At 37.5% G+C, this 25,788-nt stretch overlaps 1 protein-coding gene across 12 annotated transcripts in view; it reads left to right on the forward strand.

Annotated features, from left to right (window-relative positions):
* Positions 1–25,788, forward strand: part of ARHGEF10 (Rho guanine nucleotide exchange factor 10) — a 169,723-nt gene that overhangs the window by 73,780 nt on the left and 70,155 nt on the right. For 8 of the 12 annotated variants that reach the window (XM_058288003.2, XM_058288001.1, XM_058288006.1 and 5 more), the window contains 10 exons: positions 1,294–1,457; positions 3,639–3,755; positions 6,801–6,915; positions 9,250–9,356; positions 12,933–13,010; positions 13,278–13,457; positions 15,312–15,428; positions 17,372–17,464; positions 23,464–23,634; positions 25,275–25,420. In XM_058288003.2, the coding sequence (XP_058143986.1) occupies positions 1,294–1,457; positions 3,639–3,755; positions 6,801–6,915; positions 9,250–9,356; positions 12,933–13,010; positions 13,278–13,457; positions 15,312–15,428; positions 17,372–17,464; positions 23,464–23,634; positions 25,275–25,420 (1,288 nt within the window). The remainder of the gene's footprint in view (positions 1–1,293; positions 1,458–3,638; positions 3,756–6,800; positions 6,916–9,249; positions 9,357–12,932; positions 13,011–13,277; positions 13,458–15,311; positions 15,429–17,371; positions 17,465–23,463; positions 23,635–25,274; positions 25,421–25,788) is intronic. The other 4 variants (XM_058288009.1, XM_058288011.1, XM_058288010.2 and 1 more) reach the window with 1 other exon arrangement.

The raw sequence follows: 25,788 nt of genomic DNA on the forward strand, positions 1-25,788 counted from the left end.
GACATACATCATGCCCTCAGAATTTTAAAAATATGGATTCATTGCCATTTTATTTGGTAGCATGTCCATGATGTGCTCTTAAGAAATTCTAAAATGACAATGTGATAAAGCCATTAAAATACAATGGTAGATTGTTTATAAGTTTTATTAAACCATTTACTTTTTTTTTTTAAGATTTATTTATTTATTTATTTCTCTCCCCTCCCCCCCCCACCAGTTGTCTGTTCTCTGTGTCTATTTGCTGCATCGTCTTTGTCTGCTTCTGTTGTTGTCAGCGGGACGGGAATCTGTGTTTCTTTTGGTTGTGTCATCTTGTTGTGTCACCTCTCCGTGCGTGGGGAACTATTCTGTGCAGGCTGCACTTTCTTTCGTGCTGGGCGGCTCTCCTTACGGGGTGCCCTCCTTGCGCGTGGGGCTTCCCTATGCAGGGGACACCCCTGCGTGGCAGGACACTCCTTGCGCGCATCAGCACTGTGCATGGGCCAGCTCCACATGATATTAGACCATTTATTGTACAAAGCAAAATTTAAGGTTGTTTGAAGTGAGAGATTCACTTATATCAGTACTTGACAATAATAGACTCTATCTTTTAATGTCCATCATCCAGCCTTCTCTCTCTCTCTGTCTCTCTCTGTCTCTCTCTCTCTGTCTCTCTCTGTGTCTCTCTGTGTCTTTCTTTCTTTCTTTCTTTCTGTCTTTCTTTCTTTCTTTCTTTCTTTCTTTCTTTCTTTCTTTCTTTCTTTCTTTCTTTCTGTCTTTCTTTGTCTCTTTCTCTCTTTCTCTCTTTCTTTCCTTTCTTTCCTTTCTTTCCTCCCTTCCTCCCTTCCTCCCTTCCTCCCTTCTTCCCTTCCTTCCCTCCCTATAATATTTTATATTCCATGCCTTTATCTAAAGAAAAATTTTCCTTCATGGAAAATTCTCTGTGGCCAACATGTTATTTGTTATAATTGTGGTGAATTCTTTTAGATCAGTGGTCCTCAGGGTATGGATGGGACTAGAGAATTTACCAGAACCATTTGAGGAGCATTTTCAAACCCTACATATAGTTTACATATATATATATATATACACACACACACACACACACACATCACTACCCAACATCCCAGAGATTCTAAATAATATCTATCTAGAAATGCATACATGAGTGTCTGCCTTGTTTCTCCACATTGTTCTGATCTGCTTTCACGCCACCACTCTGGACCATATAATTAAACAACAAACAAGTACAAAACAACAATTTGTGAATTCTGCTTTTTTATTTTAATTTCATTTTCAAATTTATGCATTCAGATGAAATGATTTACGATGATGTTGAGAATGGGGATGAAGGTGGAAACAGCTCTTTGGAATATGGATGGAGTTCAAGTGAATTTGAAAGTTATGAAGAACAGAGTGACTCAGAGTGCAAAAATGGAATTCCCAGGTCCTTCTTGCGTAGCAATCACAAAAAGCAAGTATGTATTAGTTTGTTTGTTTAAAAAACAAAATGTTCTTGCATTACCACATGAATGAGGCTCTACAAATATAATTTTGATACATGATATTTTAAAATTTTAAATGTTGATATCTAGTTTGAAGAAAGCCTAAGATGATGGCAAAGGGAAGGCATATATTATTTTATATAGTAAATATAATCATGTAAGGATAGGAACATTAAGAATTTATAAACTAAATCACCTAAAGTGACCTCAGCAAGTTCGTATCTTGAATAGATTAAGAAAGTAAGTACTTATTTCTGAACTATTTGTATTGTTCCTTAACACATAATACTGTTTGTGTATACACAGTTACTGTTTGTTGTACATGTTAAATAGATGAAATCACATTTACTTAAGGCTCAGTACAACTATACTTTCCTTTCACATGATATTTTAAGTTTCAGCGTTTTCACTATGAACAAGAAGTTATATAAATAGAATATGGCAAAAAAAAAAAATAACATTAAAGCATAAAAGCTCCTGTGCTGTCCATTATTAATACTATCTTAAATCGAATGTTCTTTGTGGAAAACTTTTTATATTAGAGTCCCAAGAGGAACTCTGAAGATTTAAACAGTGAATTCTAAAATGTTGTACCTGGGAGCCATTTTGTTGAGGCAGATCATTGAAATGAGTCTTTTAGTTTTCATTGGTGACTGTAATATGTGATTGTATTTGTTTTGGATTGGTTTCCAGTCTACAGCAATTTATATACTTCATCTACTTCATACTGGAGGTTGTGACATGGGTCATTTGCTAACAAGTCCTTGACTCATGGCTGCCAGGCTCATGTCTCAGCTCGTGGGCTGGTCAGTCTGACATTAAGGTGAAATGCTTATTATGGACACAAACATTGACCTAATGCCTCACCATTATGACATTTGGAAATAACCAATTTTATTCCCCCCTCCACCAATAAGCACACTTTAGAGGTATCTATGGTTTACAAGTTATTTTGAGTTGCTTAGTATTTTCATGTTCTATAAACTTGTCTCATGAAACTCATGAAGAACTTAACCAATTCGTGGTTGTCAGCTTGACCACCTACTATTATTAAAAAGTATTTTCCAGGAACTTTGATCTTTTCTATCACCTAGAACTAGTACAACTGAGATCCAACCATCAAACAATCATAGTTTATAATGGAGATAATAATTAAAGTGCAATTTGACTTGATACAACCTAGACAGACACTATTGATTTAAATTGGTATTTAAAAAATAATGTGGTGGGCTTTTATTTCAGCAGGATATAGTATTCAGTGGGTGCCTTCAAACAGTTGCTAAAATTATTCGATTTCCCATTCAGTCAGCATAGGTGAGTTTAGTACAAACAGGAAAACGGGAAGGTCAGAAGGAGCAGTAGAATTTTTGATTGTGTATTTGAGATGTTTGTGATTATATGAAGAATGATTTAAAAGATTTCACACTTTTCCCATAACTTAGAGAGAAAGTTATGTCCATTTGGAGACTTAAAAATCTCTGCTGGCCATTCCAGAGCTCCACTGCTCCTTGTGACTAATGTTTCCCATGTTAACCAAGGCAAGTACGTTTTAGGTAACTGTTAATAAATAATGGAGACTTTTTTGAGATGACTTTTAAACAATTTATATTCCAGAAGAATGTTTTAAAAGTTTTCACTCCATTTCCATATCTTAGAGAGAAAGTTATGTTAGTTTGGAAACTGTTATAAATCTATGCTGGTCATTCCAGAAATTGTATTTCAATATAATCTTGAATACAAGTAACTTTTGCACCAAAGTGCTGACATAAAGGAATCATTTTATGTATTTTTAAATGTTTAGTAATTTTAATTTCATCAAAATATAAATGAATGTGTTTACACATTTTTTGTTCGTTTGCTTGTTTGCCCTCGTTTGGCATGGAAAAGTCTCCAGTCTGGCTCATCTAAAATAGTTATCAGTCTTTTGACCATGTTTCAATAATTAATGTATTTGTCTGTCAAAAATCAGCTGGGTTAGAAAGAGGGTCTCTCTGCAGGTGTTCGGGCATGTGGTTCCTGAGAGCGTCTGTGCCAAGTTAAATTCTGGCCTGTGAACTCCATTTGCCAGACCCTGCTGAAGTACTTTCAATGTAAGGTTGTCTAAAAGTACTACAGAGCATTTTTGTGAAAAGATTGTATCTCTTTATACTGTAGCTTTCTCATGACCTAACCCGTTTAAAGGAGCACTATGAGAAAAAGATGAAAGATTTGATGGCAAACACTGTGGGAGCAGTAGAGATTCAGCAGCTAAAGCAAAAACATGAACTGAAGGTAGTATGGTTAACTTTTTGACCAGCTGCATTGAAAATGGTTACTTAAAAGCAGATTATACTTAAAAACAAAAAACTGTGGCAACTAACAATTTGTATTAACAGTGGTTCTCAAAGTGTGGTCCAGGGACTCCCAAGAGTCCCCAGGACTCTTTCAGGGGGTTGTGAAGAAACCTTTTTTTTTTTTCCTATTTATTCTAATACATCATTTGCCTTTTTTACTCTCATTCTCCCACGAGTATACATTGGAATTATCCCGAGGCTACTTGGTGTATGACGTCGCAACAGACTGAATGCAGAATCCAGCTGTCTCTAAGCCAAACCTCGAAGAGATTTTCAAAAATGTAAAACAATGCCATTCTTCTCACTTATTTAAAAAAAAAAAAAAGGTTATTTTCGTAAATTTTTTCCATATTAATTTTAATATCGTAAATATAGATAGATAAAACCCAGATAAACAAAAGCTCCTTCAGATCCTCATAATTTTAAGAGTATAAAGGGTTCCTGAGACCAAAGAGTTTGAGAACTGCTGGATTAGAATATAGTGATGGTAGTTCTTTGCAATGTGTTTTAAAAGGACACTGTCAAGTAATTTTTTTCTTCAATTTGATCTTTTTTCTTTTTGTTCTTTTGTGAATTCATATGTTTTGAATGGTACTTAGCTGAAAGTAGATGTTCATTTAGGAATGTTTTCTGAAATAATCAACTGCTTTATTCTAAATTAATTTTTGAGTTCCAGGCTTTTTAAAGCAGTAGAGAACCCTAGGAATCCTGTCATTTCGTTAGTATCTTATGTTACGGGGGAATCCAAGGCAGCAGTCAGATCGTATAGTCTATAAGTACAGCAAGATTCTCTTGGAACTGAGAGCTTTGTCAGAGCCAGTTGTAGACAAGGGAGGTTTGGTAAAGGAGGCCAGCTCAATGGATGAATCAAATTTGGAAAAAGTTTCGAACAGTAGGGAGCACATCCTAGGAGTAGCACTGGGATGAAAGGAACTGTGGATATATATTGAGAAACCAGGCTAAGTAAATTTACTTCATTCAGTAATAGAATTGTTCCACACATCAGGAGACCTGGATGCTATTAACTGGTTAGCTATGTAACCTTGGACAAGCCATTTAATCCAGGTAGAACTCAGTATGGAGACAGTGATTTGGGATTGCTGAAACTTCTTTCAGGTCTGTCTTTTTGCAATTCCCTTATTATCTGAAGTGGAAAACTTGAAGAGAGGTGAGTCTGAAAACTAAGATGTAACAGGAAAAGCCTGGGATTAAGAGAGAGTAGGATTTGGAGAGACTGTTGGGTAGGGAAAGAATTTGAGGTGCCTTGTAGTAAAATAAGCGTTAGTGAATGGATCAAATTCAAGCAATAGCAGTGGAAATTAAGAGGGGGAATGGGAAGATGTTGCGAAGGCTATGTTAGCAGGACATCATAGTTCATTATGTTTAAGGAGTACAGAAGTCAGAGAAGCCAAGAATAGAACAACAGAAGAATGGTTGCCTAACTGATAGAAATTAGAGTTGGCCTCATGGTTAGGGAGTCTGAACATCAATTTAATTTTAATTATATTGAGTGTGTGGTCATGGTGAGACATCCTTGGGAAGGTAGCCTTTAGGTATTTGGAAAGGAAGAAATGGTCAGGGCTAGAGTTATAAATTTATAGCGTTGGCATAAAGGCTAGCACCAAAGCTATGCAAATCAGTGCACTCTCCAAGGAGTGAGAAAGAGCAAATAGCAGAGACCTGAGGTCTGCAGGACCACTGCTCCAGTTTGCAGGGCTCTGTGCTATTTACAGCAGACTCCTTTTTCTTCTGGTCTGGCCTAGTCCACGTCAGGTCAGCCTGGTAGGCACATAGAGCACCAGCTGAACTTCAGTCCCCACTAGCCCCTCAGCCAGCACCTCTACACAAACGCACAACCAGAGGCGATAGCCTCGAAGGTCCCAGTCTTGTGTAGATAGGCAGGAGGAAGCATTCCCGTGGGAGGCGGTAAAGAGAGAGACCAGAGGTGATGGACCGCTAGCAGCGTGCAGCGGTGTTGAAGTCCACAGAGGAGCCAGGCAGGCAAACAATGTCAGATAGGTCATTTTTGAAAGAAAATGGTTTGTTTCATAAGAAGTCCTTTGTTTTCTCTAAAAGAAGAATCATTGAGTGTCCAATGGCAAATACCACAATTGTTAGATTTTTATAGAGTCAGAATATAAATAAACTGCCAAACATTTGAAGGTTTTGAGCACTAATGACAATATAATATTATGTCATGACCTGGTAACAGAATGAATAAACTCCAATACATAAGCACCAATAAACTCCAATCCAAATGGGAAGTAGTTATTCCGACTCTTAAATCTTCTCTGCAAAGTTGTGAAAATCTACCAGGTTGTCACTTTATGTGCAAAGTCACTTAATATGATATTGCTTTTTGAGTGGTCATCACTCACCTGTTTTGAACCAGGTCCATGTGACATTAGGAAGAGGCAGCCCTGGAAAAAAAACGGCATGTCTGCACACGGGAGGACATTGGTCAGGAAGGGCCCCAGTGAAAAATGTTAAATGGCTAAGCTGAAAAATTGAAAGTTTTTATTTAGTAAATTGGTCTGCATTTTCCTATGATATATCACATTTAGTTTGGGGAAAGCTTTTTAACATTTGTAAATTTAGTTCCTCTACCTACTTGTTTGATGTCCACAAACCTTTTTATGTTTATGGTAGTAATAATAATAATAAACTAAATAATAAAATACTTTTAAATGTAGCAGAAAACTTTTTAAATTATGCTGAGGAAAGGCTCCATTTTTAGAGTTAGTTTTTTTCATTTATTTTAATAAATGAAAAAAAACAAAAAGCAAAACATAACCAAAATACACACACACACACACAGATCTAAAACTCTCTCCCAGATCAAAAAAGTCAAATGCAGGTCATGTTTCAAGACCAAAACTACTTGACAGTATTCTTTTAAAATAAAACAAATTAAAATCAACAAATAGATTTTTATCAAATTATACCATTTCTTACATTTCCCCCCCCCCTTTTTTTTTTACAGATGCAAAAGCTCATGAAGGCTGCAAAGGAGGGTACCAAAGATGGACTTGAGAAAACAAAAGCTGCTGTGAAGAGAGGGCGCTCCTTCATTAGGACCAAGTCCTTTATTTCTCACGGTCTGTGGCCTACCTTCTTGCACGCTGACATAGTCCTGGCCGCGTAGATCTCCTCCCAGCGTGGAGCACATCCATGGTGCACAAATGGTGCCATAGTGAATTCCTGCACAGCCTTCGTGGGCTAGTGACCCCGATCGGATTCCCACACTCTCAACCTGTTTATCGCTAGCGGTCTAAGCCTTCTCCCTTCCAGACAGAGGATGAATGTGGAGTAGTCAAGAATCATTGACAAAATTTATAAACAGACATACCCAGTAAGGGGTAGAAAGCTAAATCAGTTCTCCTTGTCACTTTTATTTTTAGTGTCTCCTCTGAGCAGATAGCTGGTGATCAGTCCTTCGCAGGGACCGTTATCCTTTCTCTGAATCCCCTCAGGGACATCAGTCAGTACTGATTCTTAGCAGCTTCATTCATAATAAAACGCAATATTAAGTTTTCTGTTTTCACTGTTTTAGCTCTCCCAAGTATCTTTACCTTCCAGAAGGGGTTGAGGTCTTAAGCCATGAAGGTAGAGTTCGAAGCAGGGATTTTAGGAACTTGTTTGCTGATGAAGGAAGATATGGAATGACATCAGAATTTTCAGATTTTCTTAGAAGTCTCGCTAAGGAAGCAGTAACCTGTGCTATTTATATATAAAAAGATAGATTGTGTACAGGTACGATACCCGCTGGCACCAGCCTCTATGCAAAGGATTGTTTAATATCTGAAAAAAACATCTTGGAATTTCTATTTATTGATTACTTTAAGAAATATATAGTTATCTAGAGGGTAGTTGAGAATTTATTATTCCAGAGTGGTAGTTGTGACTCAGACTTGATTGTTTAAAAACTGTTTCTTTGTTATTTCTGCAAGCATGACAATATTAAAAACTCAGTACTTGGACATATTTAGCATTGCTATTATCTATACATAGAAAGGACTTTAAAAACCACATGTCTCCTTTGGGAAGAGCTTAGAAATACTATATGTAATGGGAGTTAAAACTAACTAGATGTTGTCTTACTCTTAATAAAGACTTCAGCATCTCAAAATAGGATGGAGAGAGGTTATCGAGGAATTTGTGAATTCCTCACTCTAATAAAATTCCCTGATAGACTGAGCTGGAGTGCAGCAAAGAAGGAGCAGTGAATTATGATAATTGGGGAAATTTTCATGGATATGGCGTTTACAGTGATCCTGAGCACATGGGCAGCAGTTTGTTAAGAGCTGATGCTGGGGTTTGGGCCATTCGCTGTGGTCCTTGCCATCCATGGACCTGCAGCAACGTGATTGTCTGGGTCCTGGGCTTCGGGAGCTTGTTAGGAATGCTGACTCTTGTGGCCCCCCCCCCAACCCCCTAATCAGAACCCACTCGCTCACGAGATCCCAGGGGAGGGGATGACAGTTTAAAAAGCACTGATCTAGCCTCTTGAGAATATAAAGAGTTTTAAATGATTCATTTTTGCTGTAGGGGATGTGGTGTTTGGGAAATCAATTGGAGAGATGCAACAGTTTATTTGACAAATTAGTTTATTCATTTATTAGACAAACCCCTGAACTCTGTATTGTAGAATGAGAGGATTGGACTAAATTTTTGGTTCTTAGCCCTGGTAGTACATAAGAGTTAACTGGGAAGCTTTTAAAAATTACTGTGTGCCCGGGTCCATGCCCCAGACTCATTAAGTCAGCCTCTGAGGGTGGGGCCTGGACATTGGTGGTTTTTAAAAAGCTACGCAGATAATTTTTATGTGTAGCCATACAGGATTTTGATTTTTTGAATTTGATAATCTCCAGGTGTAGGTTCCTATTACCCATAAATTTATGTGCTTTTCTGATTTCCAGCCATTTTGCGATCTTGAACATTTCTTTAACTTTAGTTGGTTGTAAGTTTAAAAAAAACCAAAAACATGATTTTTATATAAATGTTCAGGCTACAGTGAGAAAAGAATATAGAATATCAAGAAATATGCTAAATCTACCTTAGTTTTTCACTGTTTATTGAATCTTGGTTCTTAGCCATTCTTAGCTGCCATTGTCCCCTTGTGATATTTTATAGATAAAAAATTTTAAGAATTAGTGATTCTTTACCATCCAGCTACTCAAATGATACCTCTCTATTTTGAAGTTATACTTAAAATACTGAAGATTTCAAATATTAACAAACATTATATTACTTTTGTGGGAAGGATATTTTACTGGATTTGTTAAAATTTTAATTTAATAATTGCTGGATAGAAAGTAATCACGTAAAATTGAAATTTCTACACAAAGCGTTTGACAGATCATTTTACTATGCTGCGATGTTATGAATATATACCTCAATGTAAACCTAGTGCATTTTAACCTTTTTTTCAGATCACAGATCTTGTCTTGAAGATGACCAAAATTTATTTATTGATGTGGACTGCAAGCACCCAGAAGCCATCATGACCCCCATGCCTGAAGGCTTATCTCAGCAGCAGGTAGTATAAATGGGGCTGATACTCAGGCAGCAGCAGTACCCACTATCGCTGTGCTGGTTGTTAAAACCTTTTACTTCCGGTTGGTAAAGGTCTGCTGTCCCAAGCTTCCAGCCACCCTGTCCTCTCCAGCCCCTCGACGGGACTCCCCTGAACCTCCAGCATTAACCTCCAGCATTAACGGCTTAATGACTGGCACAGCTGGAGTGGGGGGAGGGGCAGGGAGGACCTTCAGCACCAGGATCGGTGGCTGTGGCCTGGACGCAGGCCGTTCTGTTTGTTAAATATTTTGAATATCACCCCAGAGTGTAATTGTGAGAAAATGTGGGACTTACAGTCTTTGTGAACGGTTATTTATACTTGTTCATACTTATAGAACTTTTTACACTGAGAGAGTATCGGTGTGTGTGTAAAATGTGTATGTGTGCCATGGGTATTTAAGCCTGGGATTAAAAGAGTAGATATCAATAACGCATAAAATTATCTGAATGTACATGAATTTCTTAATATATGATAATAGGCTGTAAAGGGAAATAATTCATTGGTTTCTTGTCTTGGGGTAAAAGGCAAAAGAAAATCTGAAGAACAAGAGAAGTACCACAGAGTTTGTGGGATTTTAAGGGGAAAGGTTGATGTTTTGGATGGGTTTCGAGTTCTTCCCCATATGGGTAGCATGATGCAAATTGTGGAGATAGTTGGTACAAGATACAGAAAAGAAAAGCATTATAAAAGTGCTTAGAGGTAAGGTCAGTGCCTACAAAATGATTAAGAGCTAAACTGTAAAGTATTGCTGGGGGTGTTTAATAATTGATCAGGTCAAATAGGAAGCTTAAACCTCATTTGAATTGATGAGAGGGTATCAAAGGAGTAGAGTTGAAATCAGTGAGAAAAAAAATGCTGAAATAAATGAAGTAGTTTGATTTATTAGTGGTATTGGAAAGTGAAAAGAAAGTTGATCATCCATACTTGATTATGTAGAGTTAGAGCTTTGGAAACAGTAATTATAATAACTACCACTTGCTGGGTATGTATGATGTGCCCAGCACGTTTTAGTGTTAGTTTATACATTTTACAAATGAGGAAACTGAAGCTCCAAGAAGGTAAATAGTCTGAATGGCATCACACCGCTAGGCCTGGTAAAGTCAGATTTCTCATCTCGTCTCTCTGATTCTAAAGCCCGTGTTCTTACCCAGCTGTTCTGTCATACTCTCTTAGGGTGTTCACGAACCGAGCTGCCAGCTGCAGAAGTGTTTTTTGGCAGGAACAAAGGGTTAGGTACTCGCTGCCTGCTTCTCCCCTTCTGGTTGGGGTTTATGACTCATTCGTTTCCTTTTGCCTCAGTAACTTTAAAAAGGGGAATTGACTACCTGAAAATAGTTTTGAAAATCTTCTGAGGTCTCTGATTGGGATAATTTGTTGACTATTCCTTTACTATTTTGGGCAGCTAACCACTTACTGGTCTCTGCTTGTTACTGTGAAGATGAAATGTGAACTAAACTTGAATCCCGCTCTCTAATAACTATGATAAAGTTATCGCAGAAGCTTGGTGATCAAGTGTGAAACAATTCCAGTGTGAGGTAGAAAGGTAGTTAGGGAAGCACAGGTGAGATGCTGTCAGTGGTATTTGGGGGTGTAGCTTAGGGGTGGTACTTGAAGTGGATCCAGTGGGTGGGGTGGAATTGGACACAAGGAGATGAAGTGGGTGGTGGCGTCCACTACCCAAGCCAAGTGTACTTGGTAGGGGGGCTTGTAAAAGTCTGTATTGGGAGATAAGCCTATAAAGGTATTTTGCGGCTAGGGAGACTCAAAAGACTTAAACTTCTGACAGTCTTTGGGGCTACTCAGCAGGGACCAGGGGGTCATTGGTGGTGATTCTGGTTTTTAGAGAGTATGTAGAGTGAAAAGAGCATAGTTTTTGGAGTCATCCAAAATTCCAGCCCTACTTCTATTTTTATCTTTCTCATAAGAGTGAAACTTGAACTGATGTATACGAAGGGTTTTACCTGCTATCTAGCATGGCACAGTCAGCACTGAATAAATTATAGCTGGGATTGTGATTACAATTATTAGTATTATTTCTGTGTTTGTCCATCCAGCTTTCTTACCGTGATTAACATAGATTGTTTCTTCCCCACTGGCAGTTGTTTTGGTTCTTTGTGCATTTTCTCTTGAAAGTTTACATTGGAAGTGTTGGTGCTGTTTAATTTTTTTTTTTCTCCCTAACTTGAAATAAGGTAGCATGACTCTTAAAAAAACAAACAAAAACCCCCTGCATATTAGGCATTCTTTTTGAGCTGTATTGCGGGGGAGGGGAGTTATTTCATGGGTTGTCATTTACTTGAAAAGTACCCTTGATGCCGATGGACAGAGGATCTTGTCCATGTCCTGGGGTGGCTGCTTGTCTGCTGCGGAAACCATCAGCCCACCCCCTCATTTGTTTAGTAAGCATCTAACGTTCCCTGGATTCTTTTTTCTTTATCTCAACCACATTTGTATTTTTAAAAAATTCATCACTTTCTGATTTAAGTATCCTAGAAGGGTTGATTTTTGCCTTACTTGTGTGAGTAGTTCATCCTTTCTGTAAAGAAAATTATCACTCTATTGTTAGTAATGTTTTGTACATCTTGGTTGCGCTGAAATTTTAACTGGAGTAATTTTTTTGTGGAAGATGCCCTCTTTCCCCGCTAGGTGGCATTGCAGTTTCTTTTAGTATCCACCAGAGCCGGTGTTGTGCCTGATTGAAGAAATACTTGGTCGTGGCGTGCGCCCAAGTAGTTTAGTAGTTTAGAAGGAACTCTATTGTAATGTTATATTTTATTTTCCATTTATGGGCAAAAATAACTTGCCCAAATGTGATTAGGTTTGATGAAAATACCACGTGTTGTCATTGACCTTTAACAGGCAATTTAACGGCCAGAAGTTTGCAATTCAGCAATGAAAAGCAAAGACAAAAAGTAGTACAAATGTTTCATATGCAGCTGTCTCAGATTATAGACATGTTTTTGCATCTCTAAATGACATTAGTAATTTATCCATTCACTTTTAGCCTTGTTGGTGTATCTTTGAGTAATCAAAAGATCTTTGTCCCCCCCACCATAATCTATTCTTCCACTTTCCAAAACCTTTTTATTTTTCTGTAACTGTGAGATAATGATGACATAAATGTTACTGTTAGTATTCTTTTAAGTCAAGAGTGGAACTGCTTTTAATAATTATAAATGGAATATCATTTAACTTACTGTTGGGCATGTAAAATGCAATCAGTTAATGATTCTTGCATGAGTGAATATAATTGTTTTTAGTGCCATAATTTTACTTGTTCTGTTATGTAGTTTATAATTTGAACCTTACAAATAATATAGTTGTGGTGGTGGGAAATATGTTTCATGTCATAATGCTATTAATTAACACACCTTTTAAAGTGTTTTAAAGGACTTTGGAGGTTTCCTTCATGTACAATTTTTATTTAAAAAAAATTTTTTTAAACATTTTTATGAACAAGCCTCAACTCAGGAGTAAAATTTATCTGTATGTTTTCTGAAGCAATTTTCTATCATAGTATTTTCAAATTTCCAACAGGTTGTAAGAAGATACATTCTGGGTTCAGTTGTCGACAGTGAAAAGAACTATGTAGATGCTCTTAAGAGGATTTTGGAGGTACTCAAATGCCATATGTTATTTATTATTAACCATTTTATCTTTACATATTTTATTACATATATGTTCTATATGAATCATAAATATGTAGATTTGCAAAATTCTCAAAAGAATTTAAATATTTTACTTGTGTATTGACATCAAAAGTCATGATTTATTTTGAAATGTATACAATTTGTATAACTAAATCCTACAAATAAATTTTTTACATATTCTTTTATCTACCCTTTAAAATTTCTGTACCATCTTAATTTACTTTTGCCTTAGCAATACGAGAAACCACTGTCTGAGATGGAGCCAAAGATTCTGAGTGAAAGGAAACTAAAGATGGTGTTTTATCGAATTAAAGAAATCCTACAGTGCCATTCCATGTTTCAGATAGCACTGGCTAGCCGAGTGTCTGAGTGGGATTCTGTTGAAATGATTGGAGATGTCTTCGTTGCTTCGGTAATTAAACTTATGTACCCAGATATTCTGTAGAGTTCTACCTATGTACAAGGCCAAGTTTTTCATTCTTAGATTGCTTTAAAGGGAATGTTTATCATCTTACCAGTAGGATCAGTGCTGCTTTCCATAAAAATGAGTAAGCTGAGAAGTCTTACTAGTTCTCTTTATGGACTGGTGTGAAGTCACAATTTTGGTCAAAAGTACATACATTAGGGAAGATGATCATTGTGCTATTTCATGCTTAAGTGGACATTTACCAGGAAGATCAAGAGGCTTAGGGGAAAAGATATATTTAAAAGCTTTTTAAAATATATCCTTTATCTGATTTTGGATACATCATTTAAAATGTAATAATGCTTTTCACTCCTTGACTAGGAATCTGCTTGCTTAGTGATATTTAAAATTTTTCATGTTTAAACTCTATTCTATTAGGTTATCAGTTCATTTAGAGATTTCACATTCTTTGTAATTCTTCATGCCTGGTAACAATAGAAAAGTGTTTTAGACTCCTTTCTGAAATTTTTACTCTTTATCTAGAGTTTTCAGCCCTAACTTTTGCACAGGATATAGTCACAAGCAAGCTTATACAATGATCGTATGAACATTTCCTGGCTAAAGAAGTGGTTAGCTGCCACCACTAAGTTTCTGCACTGAGCAGTATTGAGCCATTGTATCTTTGGTCCATTTGTAAATTAAACATGCTATATAATGGTTAGATTTTTATGTAGATAGAGAAATTAAAGATGAAACAGATTGGATTCTTTAATTGATGGAAGATGATAATGTTATCAAATGGCTATAAGTTTGAAAGTTTCTTTTAAAAGTATTCATGTACTTAATGCTGTAATAATGATATATGAAACTTTTATAAAATTGATATGTATGTTCAATGAAATATATAAATCAAAGGGTGCTTTGAACATAACATGGAAAGAAAGTTATTACTAAAAAAATTGCAGAATACCCTTTCTGGAACCTTATGAAAAACATGAAAAGAAATATTGCATATTTAACTATGGTATTTTTTTATTGCATTTTCTGGCTATTGTATATTTCACCTTCAACTTTCATCACTTCCCTCTTCTTAAAATATTTACCCTGGGAACATTTTTAAAAATGAAACACGTCTTTTTAAAAATACATGAAATTTCAATGAAAGCATTCCTTCTATAAGTAACAGCCACATCAGACCTCCACCTGTGAGTGTTGCTGTCTGCCCCAAGAGGATGTATGGAATAAAATGGGGTGAATTTTCTCCCTCTGAAAGCTGATACCAGGGGCAGAGGTTTCTGCCTCCTGAAACATGTGTGTTTTTAGGAAAACAGGAAAATGAATGTACAAGGAACTGTACCTTAGCCTGGAGAAGTAGGGAAGGTATCATCTTCCTTTTTTTCCTGGTACATTTCCAGAGATTGGTCATTGTCTGTTTGCTGGGCTATTGTGAGTGCCGTGTAATGAATTGCACAGCGTTCTTATCTGAGGGAGAATCCGCAGTGTGAGGCTTGGTAGGAACGTGTAAAGGATGATGTCTGTGATTCTTACCTTTATAAGTCTTATAGTCAGGAACATTTCTTAACTGCACCTCCAAACCACCTTGGTTTTAAACAAAGATGCCTAAAGGTGCAGTGGGGTCAGGCAAATGAGATCTAACCAGCCATTTAAACAATTCCTGACAAGCGTGCTTAAAGGAAAAAAAAATCACAGGCAGTCATAATAAAGTTTATCCTTTTGAAACATTGCAGTGACTTAAAGCTTATTCTTAGGTTAGGCTTCAAATACTTCTTTTAAATCAGGAAAGGAAGCATTTAGACCCCATACATTATTTATATTTCTCTATTTCCTCCTGTGTTTCAGTTTTCTAAATCCATGGTACTGGATGCTTATAGTGAATATGTGAATAATTTTAGCACAGCTGTGGCAGTCCTCAAGAAAACATGTGCTACAAAGCCTGCTTTTCTTGAATTTTTAAAGGTAAGAACATTTCTTTTTTTCCACTTTGGATTTTAACCCCCTCTGATAACAGGTTCCATATCAAAATGAAACCTCACCAGACTTTGCCTCTCAATGAATATTACTATTTATTAGAAAGATTTCAATACCAAAAAATGCCCTAGCTATTGGATTAATGCTAGAAATGAAGATGAATGTTAGGTTGAAAATAAGTTTTTGAAAAATAACTTTCATGTGCACATCCTTAAAAATGTTTATAAAGGTGGATAGACAGAGAGAGGGTCAATCAGAAAGAAAAGTTAAGAACAGATCCAGAAGGAAGTTGCCATTTTCTTCCTATCCTTCAGCATTTCATTAGGAATAACAAAAACACAGTGTTTAGTTTCTGGACTGGTCAAATGCCTCTTGGGGTGAGAATAAGCAGGAGCCTAGAAAGGCATACCACCTAAGGAAGAGCCACCTTGGTGGGGACATTGGCTGTTCTTTAGCTTTGATATTAGGTGGCGATAACTTATAACCTTCCTCAGTGATTGTCTGACTTTGAAGTTAGGAAGAATGTTTCCCCGCTTCCTTTAAAAAAAACAATCTCTAATGGATACTGACGTGTATTATTTAATCAGCTGTCAGTTCTTTTCCCCAGTCATGAGATGCCTATCGAATGCTGTGATGTAAATAGGAGAGGAAGGCTTGCTGCACATTCGAATCAAATTAAAATTCTCCTTCAAAAGTGAGCCATCCACAGTAGCTCAGAGACTCATTTGCATGAGGCTCTAATTTGCATCATAAAACCCTGGAACAAAGTGTCTTCTTGTTACTTGAACTGTATTCTTAGAAACTTCTGTTACCTGGGGTGAGTGAACACAGGCCAAGTATTCTTGCCAACAACAACGTTTTATTTAAGCCAAATATTTTTCTTCCTTCTTTGTTATTTAATACAGTGATTCCTGCTATAGGTGGCCAATAAGGGTTTGCTAAATGATTAAATAGTTTAACAACTTGGGAGAGTCTTAGTAGTCTGTGTACTTTTTTCTCTTGAGGTAGAAAATACACAGAATGGATTAAAATTTTATTTCTCCTGAGGCGTTTCTTATGGCCTTTCTGCTTCTGATGCTGATGGTAATGAAGTTGTCAACAATGGCGCTGACAACAGCTCCCACTCAGTACCTCCCCGCCTGCCAAGTGTCCCACCACCTGCCATATGTGTATCATCTCATGTCATTCTTTCACCAACCTTGGAAGCTAGATACTTTTATTCCTCATTTTATAGTCAAGGAAATTGAGTCTAGAGAGAGGTTAAATTGCCCACGTTCAGGCATCTGGTCTGCCTGGTGAGGCTAAGAAGCCCATGCATGTCTAAGCCTGCACTCTTTGTTCCGCATGATCCATCTTAGTTGGAGATCACTGGAGACACTCTGAGGGTGCAAGCACCCGACAGATCCATGAGCGTATGCTTCAGGTAGTTCAAAAGAATTGAACTAAGTCACTCCCCAATTGCCTGACTGCCACCGAAAGAGAGCCCCCAGCCCCTGGAAATTTCTTTTGCCCCTAGCAACAGAAGAGGCTGGTCAGCAGGAAGCTGCAAACCTCTCCTGGTAGCAGATGCTGCCTCTAGTACACCAGCACCCCCACTGGAGCTTTCCCTCAATCCCCACCTGCCCCCGAGGTGAATTTTTAATTCCCAAAGTTAAACCTACAGTACTGAGATTTTGGCCCTTTAATAGTAAGACCAGTGACTGCAACAGAGAATTCTCCCTCACAACAGGTATAGGAAGTATTTGCAAACAACTTTAACGACATTTCTTCATAGAGCTAAACCCAACGCCTTATAAAGAAGATAGGCTCTTTAACAGCCAGTTAATTCCTTACTAAAACTTTTATTTGTTGTGATAAGTAGACAATTTTAAAGATTGGTAAAATTTTACCTTCTCGAAATATGATTAAGCAACTTAACTTTCTCTTTACAGCAGTGCCAAGAATCAAGTCCCGATCGAATTACGCTCTATAGTTTGATGATGAAACCAATACAGAGGTTTCCACAGTTCATTCTTCTTCTCCAGGTAAATGTCATTCTTTTGAGTTTAGTCAAGCCAAGCATCCAGTCTTCCTACACTTCATTTTGAAATAGTGTTTGTTTCTACATTCTCAAGCATGACCATCTCCTTTTAGCTGTCACCCTCTAGTCACATATATGTAGGGGAAGGTGTCAGGGCAGGGACATCTGCCTAGAGGCTAAGCCTAAGCTTGATGCAGTTGTTGAGCCTGCACATTATGAAAACCAGTCGCCCCTTGAGTCAGGGACTCAGAAGGAACAGGCCTGGGTGTGTCTCATGTGGAAAGTTGCCGCGTGTGTCCTGGCTGCCCCTGCTCCTTACCAACGCTCTTAGGCACCGTTTATCTCCTGGCAGGCGCGTGTGAGCCGCCGGTGCACAGGTTATCAGCTGTTGGGTAACAGTTCCGTCCTTAGATGTACCAGTGTCCTGGTCTAAAATAATGTGGAAAAACGATGTGTTCCTTTGTGCCCAGAGGATACGCAGACTTGGAAAATAAAGAACAGCTTTAGGCAGACTATTTCATTCACTAGGAAATGGGAGCTAGATGAAGATACTTTCCAGTGGATTCCATATTTTTTTTAAAATAAAGAATTCTCAATTACGTATATTCTAAAATATTTTGAATGATTGGAATATGAAATATTAGCTTATTAGAAAAACCTTTCTCTTTATGTTTAATGCATTTTGAGCTTAACTACTTATTTTTAGACTTTTAATCCACTCTAAAGCCCCATGAGACGCTCTAAATTTCATTGATTCAACAGTTATCTAGTTTGAATAAGAGCATACTGTTTGAAAGTTACATCTCAAGGGAGATGCTACGTTGGCTTCTACTCATGCCAATATTTCAATGATTATGCTCTTTACTTATTTTTTTCTCTCTTTATTTTTTTTTAATGTTACATTCAAAAAATATAAGAGGTCCCCATATACCCCCCACCCCCCTCAGCCCACTCCTCCCACATCAGCAACCTCTTTCATCATCGTGGCACATTCATTGCATTTGGTGAATACATTTTGGAGCACTGCTGCACCGCATGGATAATGGTTTACATTGTAGTTTACACTCTACCCCAGTCTACCCAGTGGGCCATGGCAGGACATACAATGTCCAGCATCTTTCCCTGCAGTACCACCCAGAACATCTCCCAAGTCCTGAAAATGCCCCCATTTCATTATATCTATTCTTCCTTCTCCCTACCCTCAGCAGCTACCGTGGCCACTGTCTCCACATCAATGCTACATTTTCTTCCATTACTAATCACAATAGTTCCATAGTAGAATATCAGTAAGTCCACTCTAATCCATACCATGTTCCTCCATCCTGTGGACCCCGGGATGATGGTGTCCACTCCACCTCTATATCAAGAGTGGGCTTAGATTCCACATGGATGATGGATGCAGTTCTCCCGCTTGCAGTTGTAGGCGGCACTCTTGGCTCCCTGGTGTGGTGGTTGACCTTCTTCACCTCCCTGTTAGCTGGCCGGGGGAAGTCCAATAAACAGACGGTAGGAGTTGCAAGTCTGCTGAGGCTCAGGACCTGGCTGCCACAGGGACAGCCCAGAGATTCAGGTCTCCTGAGCTCTTTAAATTCCATTAGCTTGCTTTTTGTAACTAAATCAAATGGACTTGACTTGGCTTGCCTGCTGATGAGAGATTAACTAGTGAAATTATCTTTAGAAAGTAAACTGACATTTGGGGAATGCTCCTAACCTTCCTTTCATGACTTTTCTTTTATAAGCAGTCAAATTTGTGTGATATCATACAAGTCTGAAAAAAAAAGATACACACTGAAATATTAATATTGGCTATTTCTGTGGTTTAGGCTCATAGGTCATTTCAATGTTAGTCTCTTTTTTTACTTATAGTTTCTAAAGTATGTGGAGTTAACCTGTATTAGAGTATTAATAGTAAAAGCTGTTTATCCCTAAAGTCAAAATATCCAGAAATGTGCTTTCTCCCTTCATTTGACAAATATTACTGAGATGTATGTAAGACACTATTAGGTTCTAGAGCAATGGCCATGAACAGGAGAGACACAGGTCCTTATATTATAGAGGCCATATATTGGTGAGGGAGATGGACATCCAACTAATGAGACAGTTGATTATTTAATTACAACTGTGATAAGTCTCATAAGGGAGAGCTATATGGTGCTGAGATGTTTTAACATGGAGACCTAAAGCAAATACATAATTGTGTTATAAACTGCGCAATGTAAAATCAAAAGCAAATAATGAATATTTTTAGGAATACATTAGTAAATGCTTTGATTATTTCTGGTCATCTACTTACAAGTACCAACTGTGGTAGGAATAAAAAGAATTGAGTTTTAGCACATTTCTGAACAGTTTTTTTTAATTTATTAAATTTGGATTTAATTTTCAATCTAGTTTGCTAGCTTTTGGTTAAATGTTAAATAATGGCACCTTCTGCCCAGTTTTTTTCGAAGTATATGTTTTTTTTAGACAAAGTGTAGGGAAAGCCTGTTGGAAACAGAGCAAATGAAAGCAAAAGCAGCAGAGAAGAGCCTTTGAATTCTCTACCAGATAGTAAGCTAATAATCATTAAGAAGAGTGACATGAATCTGTGTAGTTCTTCACAGTCTATTTCCATTATTCTCTTAAAGTGGCCTGGAAAAATGGTTATTATTCCACTTTTATGAGTTGTAAACCAAGATTTATAAAACTTAATGATTTGCTCAGAGCAACACAGCTAGATAGTGCTAGAATTCTTTTATAATTTGGCCATCAGGCTCCAAATCTTAATACTTTCACAATACCAAATGACACTGGTGTTGACATCAGGAAAATGACATTTGATTGAAACACCACATTAAAATGCTGTTGAGAACATAAATTTCTAGCCATTACATTATTCAAAATTTTTAAAATTTGTTCTTATGAGAATTTTATACCCCTTTCTTTCCTCTTTTTTTCACCTTCCTGTAAAATACTTAAATTCACTGAGGAGGAACAGATACAACTTCATAAACTCTGAATTCAGTTATAATAAACTCAAGAACTTTTGGTTTAAAAATACTTAAATTTAAAAAAAGGTTTAGCTTGTTCTTCCAAATTGTTACCATTGGATTTAATTAGGTGAGTTTATATATTTTTTTTTCCTCCCCTCTTTTGCCCACCTGGAGTGCCTTCTTGAGACTTTCATTCGAATTTTCTGTATATAATATATATTGTACCTTTTATTATTTTTTTAAAGATTTATTTATTTCTCTCCCCTTCCCTCCCCCCCTTGTCTGTTCTCTGAGTCTACTGCGTGATCTTCTTTGTCCGCTTCTGTTGCTGTCAGCGGCATGAGAATCTGTGTTTCTTTTTGTTGCATCATCTTGTGTCAGCTCTCTGTGTGGGTGGCACCATTCCTGGGCAGGCTGCACTTTCTTTCACGCTAGACGGCTCTCCTTACGGGGTGCACTCCTTGTGCGTGGGGCTCCCCTACGCGGGGGACACCCCTGCGTGGCAGGGCACTCCTTGTGTGCGTCAGCACTGCACATGGGCCAGCTCCACACGGGTCAAGGAGGCCCGGGGTTTGAACCGCAGACCTCCCATGTGGTAGACGGACGCCCTAACCGCTGGACCAAGTCCGCCGCCCTATATTGTACCTTTTAAGCAGACAACAATCTCAGGTTAATCTGGTGATGCAGCCCCAAACCTTAGCTATTGGTCCCAGATTTATGTGGAGAGTTTTCTCTCATCCAAATCTTTAATAATTAAGCTTTTAAAATTATTATTACTTTTTGCCATATGCAATTAATTGCTGATATACCATAGAGAATTTTTGGAAGGGTCCAAGGGTGGGTCCATGTTTCTTCAGAACAAACTCTGTTGAAGTAAGAGACGAAGCAGTTTCGAATCTGAAATAAGTATATGGGTGGCCAAAGGACCACTGCCTCTCCAGACAGATAAAGATGCTAAGAAAGCACTTGAAGCTGTTAAGGGCAGAGGAGAAAATTGGAAGAGATATGGCAAGCGCTCACCTTCTCTCCTTAGTTCAGCTGACTTCCTTGTGGTTGGTGGTCCCGGCAGGGAGAGGGGGGTGGGCAGGGGGAATAGCAGGGGGGGGGGGTTAGCGCTCCCCCGCCCCCACCGCCTTGGTCCCCCTGCCCTTGAACTATCAGGCACTCCTACTGGCCGCCCCTTATCTCTGCTCCCTGGTCCTAACAGCGCCTTACCAAAGTCTGCTCTCGTCGACCCACTTACTTATAATTGCTCCGATACACAACTGTTCCACATCACTTGGGACAAAGCACCCCTGGCTTTCCTGGGCCTGTTAATTTCTTAGAAAATGGTTCAGAAACTTCCACCTGCCTTGGGACCTTTGTGTACTTTACCCCAACCATCATTTTCTCTCCCGTGTTATATAAAAATAATAATTTATGGTAACAACAGCCAAAACCACCAAAAACCTTCCCTTTGCCGAGGAAGGCTGCTAGGCCTGTGCGGAGCCTGGTGAAGTGCCATCAGTTCTTGACTGCGGTTCTGCTCCAGCTGCTCGTCCTCACAGATGTGCGCAGTGCTCTGGCGCGAACCGGATTCTGGTTCTGTTGCACTCACTGCCTGTGTAGAACGCCGCTACCAGAATTAGTTTTAACACTATTTGTTTTCATAGAATTTGATATGATTCATAGGGAAAGGATAGCGTGTTACCCACACCAACTGGAAACATTTAACCATTTATGAAGTGGTTGTGTTTTTTTTTAAAGATTTATTTATTTAATTTTCCTCTCTCCCTCGGTTGTCTGTTCTCTGTGTCTATTTGCTGTGTCTTGTTTTTTTTGTCCGCTTCTGTTGTCAGCGGCACAGGAAGTGTGGGCGGCGCCATTCCTGGGCAGGCTGCTCTTTCTTTCGCGCTGGGTGGCTCTCCTTACAGGGCGCACTCCTTGCGCGTGGGGCTCCCCTATGTGGGGGACACCCCTGCGTGGCAGGGCACTCCTTGCGCGCATCAGCACTGCGCATGGGCCAGCTCCACACGGGTCAAGGAGGCCCGGGGTTTGAACCACGGACCTCCCATGTGGTAGATGGACGCCCTAACCACTGGGCCAAGTCCGTTTCCCTGAAGTGTTCTTATATTAAAAATGGTTTACAAAGATGAGGGCACTGTTGACTTCCATTTCTGCTTAGCACATATCAAATTGGATAGGCAAGACCCAGAGCCATATTTAATTCTGAGAAATAATGTTTCAAATTCATGTTTACCCTCCTTCAACAAAGAAAGCAAACAACAAAGCAAGTTGAAAAATATAAGTCCTGTGTAAAATCAAGACAACAAAAATAGTGACTGTCACTTATTAAGTTGTCCTTTAAAGCTTATTCACAGCTTTAACACACTTTATAGTATTTTCTTGATGACCGTTATTGTACTATGCGCATTCCTTACAACCTCCTTGTGCTTGTCTGATGCATTAGAGATGTTAGAGTGTCTCAGGTTCTTTTTTTTCAGTATGAGGCGGGGGCACTGGAGAGAGTCCTCATTATAAAGAGAGACACTGCTATGTGAGTTTAAACTCTAGGTGTAATAGTTGGCACAGTAAACTGCTACACATATATTTGGAAATTGAATTGTCTGAAATAATAGCTGGCCCCATCTGTACATGCGTCCATTGGTCGTACAATATAATTGTTATCTTGAACACAGTTACAGAGAGCAAAATGTATCTAAGATTGTGGCATGTCATTTATAGTGTCTTTTTTGGTAATATGCTGGGGTTTTTACCCCATTAGCAATCCCATTTAACAAGTTGATTATGATTTTGCAAAAGGAGCTGTTCAAATGTTCAGCAAAATCGTGATTCACTTTAGTTTAATATCCTTCCCAAAATGCTAAATTTATTTTTCACTGGAACTGACTGATGCCATTGCCATCTCATCTTTCTAGTTGTCAGTTTATGAATGATGCAATTGTTGGAGATGAGAAGTTTGCATGTGATAAATACCTACTTCCTTCAACTTCAGAAATCACAGGTCTACATTTTGCCTTGTTTCTCAAAGGATATGTTGAAGAATACATCCAAAGGACATCCTGACAGGCTGCCTCTTCAGATGGCACTTACAGAACTTGAAACATTAGCAGAGAAGCTAAATGAAAGAAAAAGAGATGCTGATCAACGCTGTGAAATTAAACACATAGCAAAAGCCATAAATGAAAGATACCTGAACAAGGTTGAAAGAGATTTTTTTCAACTCTATGCTGGAAGTATTTGTTTTGTGCTCATAAGTCATCCTGTCAGCCATTTATCACTAATCTTTTGGAATTTTAATAATTTTTTTGGCTCAGAGTTATTAAGGGGTTGTTGGAGGCCTATAGATAGTTCATAAATACCTGAAATACACAGAGCTTTAATAGACCATACATATGTGCATTTTATTAGGAAAGGGGTTCAAAGATTTATTAGATTCTCAAATGGCTTTCCAGGTCCCCAAAAAAGGTCAAGAGAAACTCCTCTTTTAGCTTAATTTCACTTTCATATGCAGCATTTAATTTTACATAATAATAAAATATTAGAATATTTACAGACATTTTTATTTGTACCCATTTAGGCTTGGACTAAGCTGTATTTATCATGAAAATGATACAAAAATATAGTAGGAAAGCCAATCATTTGCAAAGCTGTATTTCAGCTTTATATTACAAAATCATTTTCTTAAAACAATCTGATTTCATGTAGGCTTAAACATTTAAACCCATGGTCCATGGGAAGTGTTAATTTAGATGAACCATTAAATACTGTGCTAACTCTTCAGTGTTTTTAAACTCACCTTTTGTTTTCATCCAGGGGGTTATTTCCTACATTGTAATGAACTTAGTAATTTAACTATGAGAACTTTATTATAATGTCATTTTAAATAATAGCTTTTAGCTTTCCATGATTGTCCAGATTACAAATATAGAAATTTCTTTAAGCAGAAAATTACATTAAATTATATTCTTGGCAAGTCTGTATATTATTTAAAATAATAATAATTGAATGTTTGAATACCAGTACAGAGTGAGCACTATGAGACAAGAAGTGATGAAGCATCACTGAAATCACATAAATCTGTACACAACTTCATTATTCCTATGAACTTGTCAGGAAAAGTTCAGCAGTGAGATTGGTGTCGCCATTGATTGCTCAGAGCTGGACAGTTATATAGACTTACAATTAGAAATTTGAGGGCTAAGAATTTTGAATTTTCTGTTTGGCTGATTTGTTTAATAAGTATGACTTCTATATGAGCTTTCTCATTTTCTTAATTAACACATAGCATCTTTCCAAAGAACTAATAATGTTTTGTTTGGTTCAGTGAAATAAAATATGGCATATCATAAGAAATTGAAATGTTTACTCAATTATGCTATCCTTTGGGAAAAATAAAATTAAAATGTAATTACTTCCACTTATAAACCTTCCTAATAGCTATATTGTTTCAAATAACAGAATGGTTAACTGTGGAATGAAAGTCTGTAATGAATGAAGCATATGGTAAGGGAAGTCATTTAAAGAGAAGTACAGTGTTGAATGATAGGTAAAAATAAATGACATCCTCCTTTGCTGAATAAATTTGTTTTAACTATGAAAATTAGGTAAAGGGGGAAATTTAGATTCCAATCACTGCTTAGAATAATTCAAATACTGATATTTATAAAATATTTAGTTTAAAAAAGTCACTTTCTGAACTTCTTTATGGATTCTCTTTAAAGAAAAAAATTTTGAACTCTTAATGATATAAATGCATACATTTTGCAGTACATTCCTCACCCCTTTTTTCTGATAAACTAAATTGTAGTAACTGTTTCAAGTGTTATTTTGAATATTCAGCTTCTCAGCAGTGGAAATAGATACCTCATTCGGTCTGATGATATGATAGAAACCGTTTACAATGACAGAGGAGAAATTATTAAAACCAAAGAACGTCGGATCTTCATGTTAAATGATGTATTAATGTGTGCTACAGTTAGTTCACGGTAAGAATACATTTAAGTTGCTATACTGGCTTTATAATTATGTTTTATATATGTCTAGGAATAAGTAAATAACTTCATTATTATTTTTTCATTAAAATTGAACTGATCTAGATGCCAAAACTTAGTCATCTATTCCTATGATTAATGCAAACTTTTTAATAAATTTATTTGTAAATGGATTCATTGTGAATCACCTAGTCTCTCCTGGTAGGTACATGCAGTGGTATATTTACTCCTTTTTTATTTTTTTAAATTTATTTCTCTCCCCTTCCCCCCATTGTCTGCTCTCTGTGTCCATTCACTGTGTGTTCTTTTGTGTCTGCTTGCATTATCCGGCAGCACTGGGAAACTGCATCTCTTTTTTGTTG

Source organism: Dasypus novemcinctus, chromosome 25, assembly GCF_030445035.2.
Source record: "Dasypus novemcinctus isolate mDasNov1 chromosome 25, mDasNov1.1.hap2, whole genome shotgun sequence".
In the NCBI taxonomy this organism is placed as follows: Eukaryota; Metazoa; Chordata; class Mammalia; order Cingulata; family Dasypodidae; genus Dasypus; species Dasypus novemcinctus.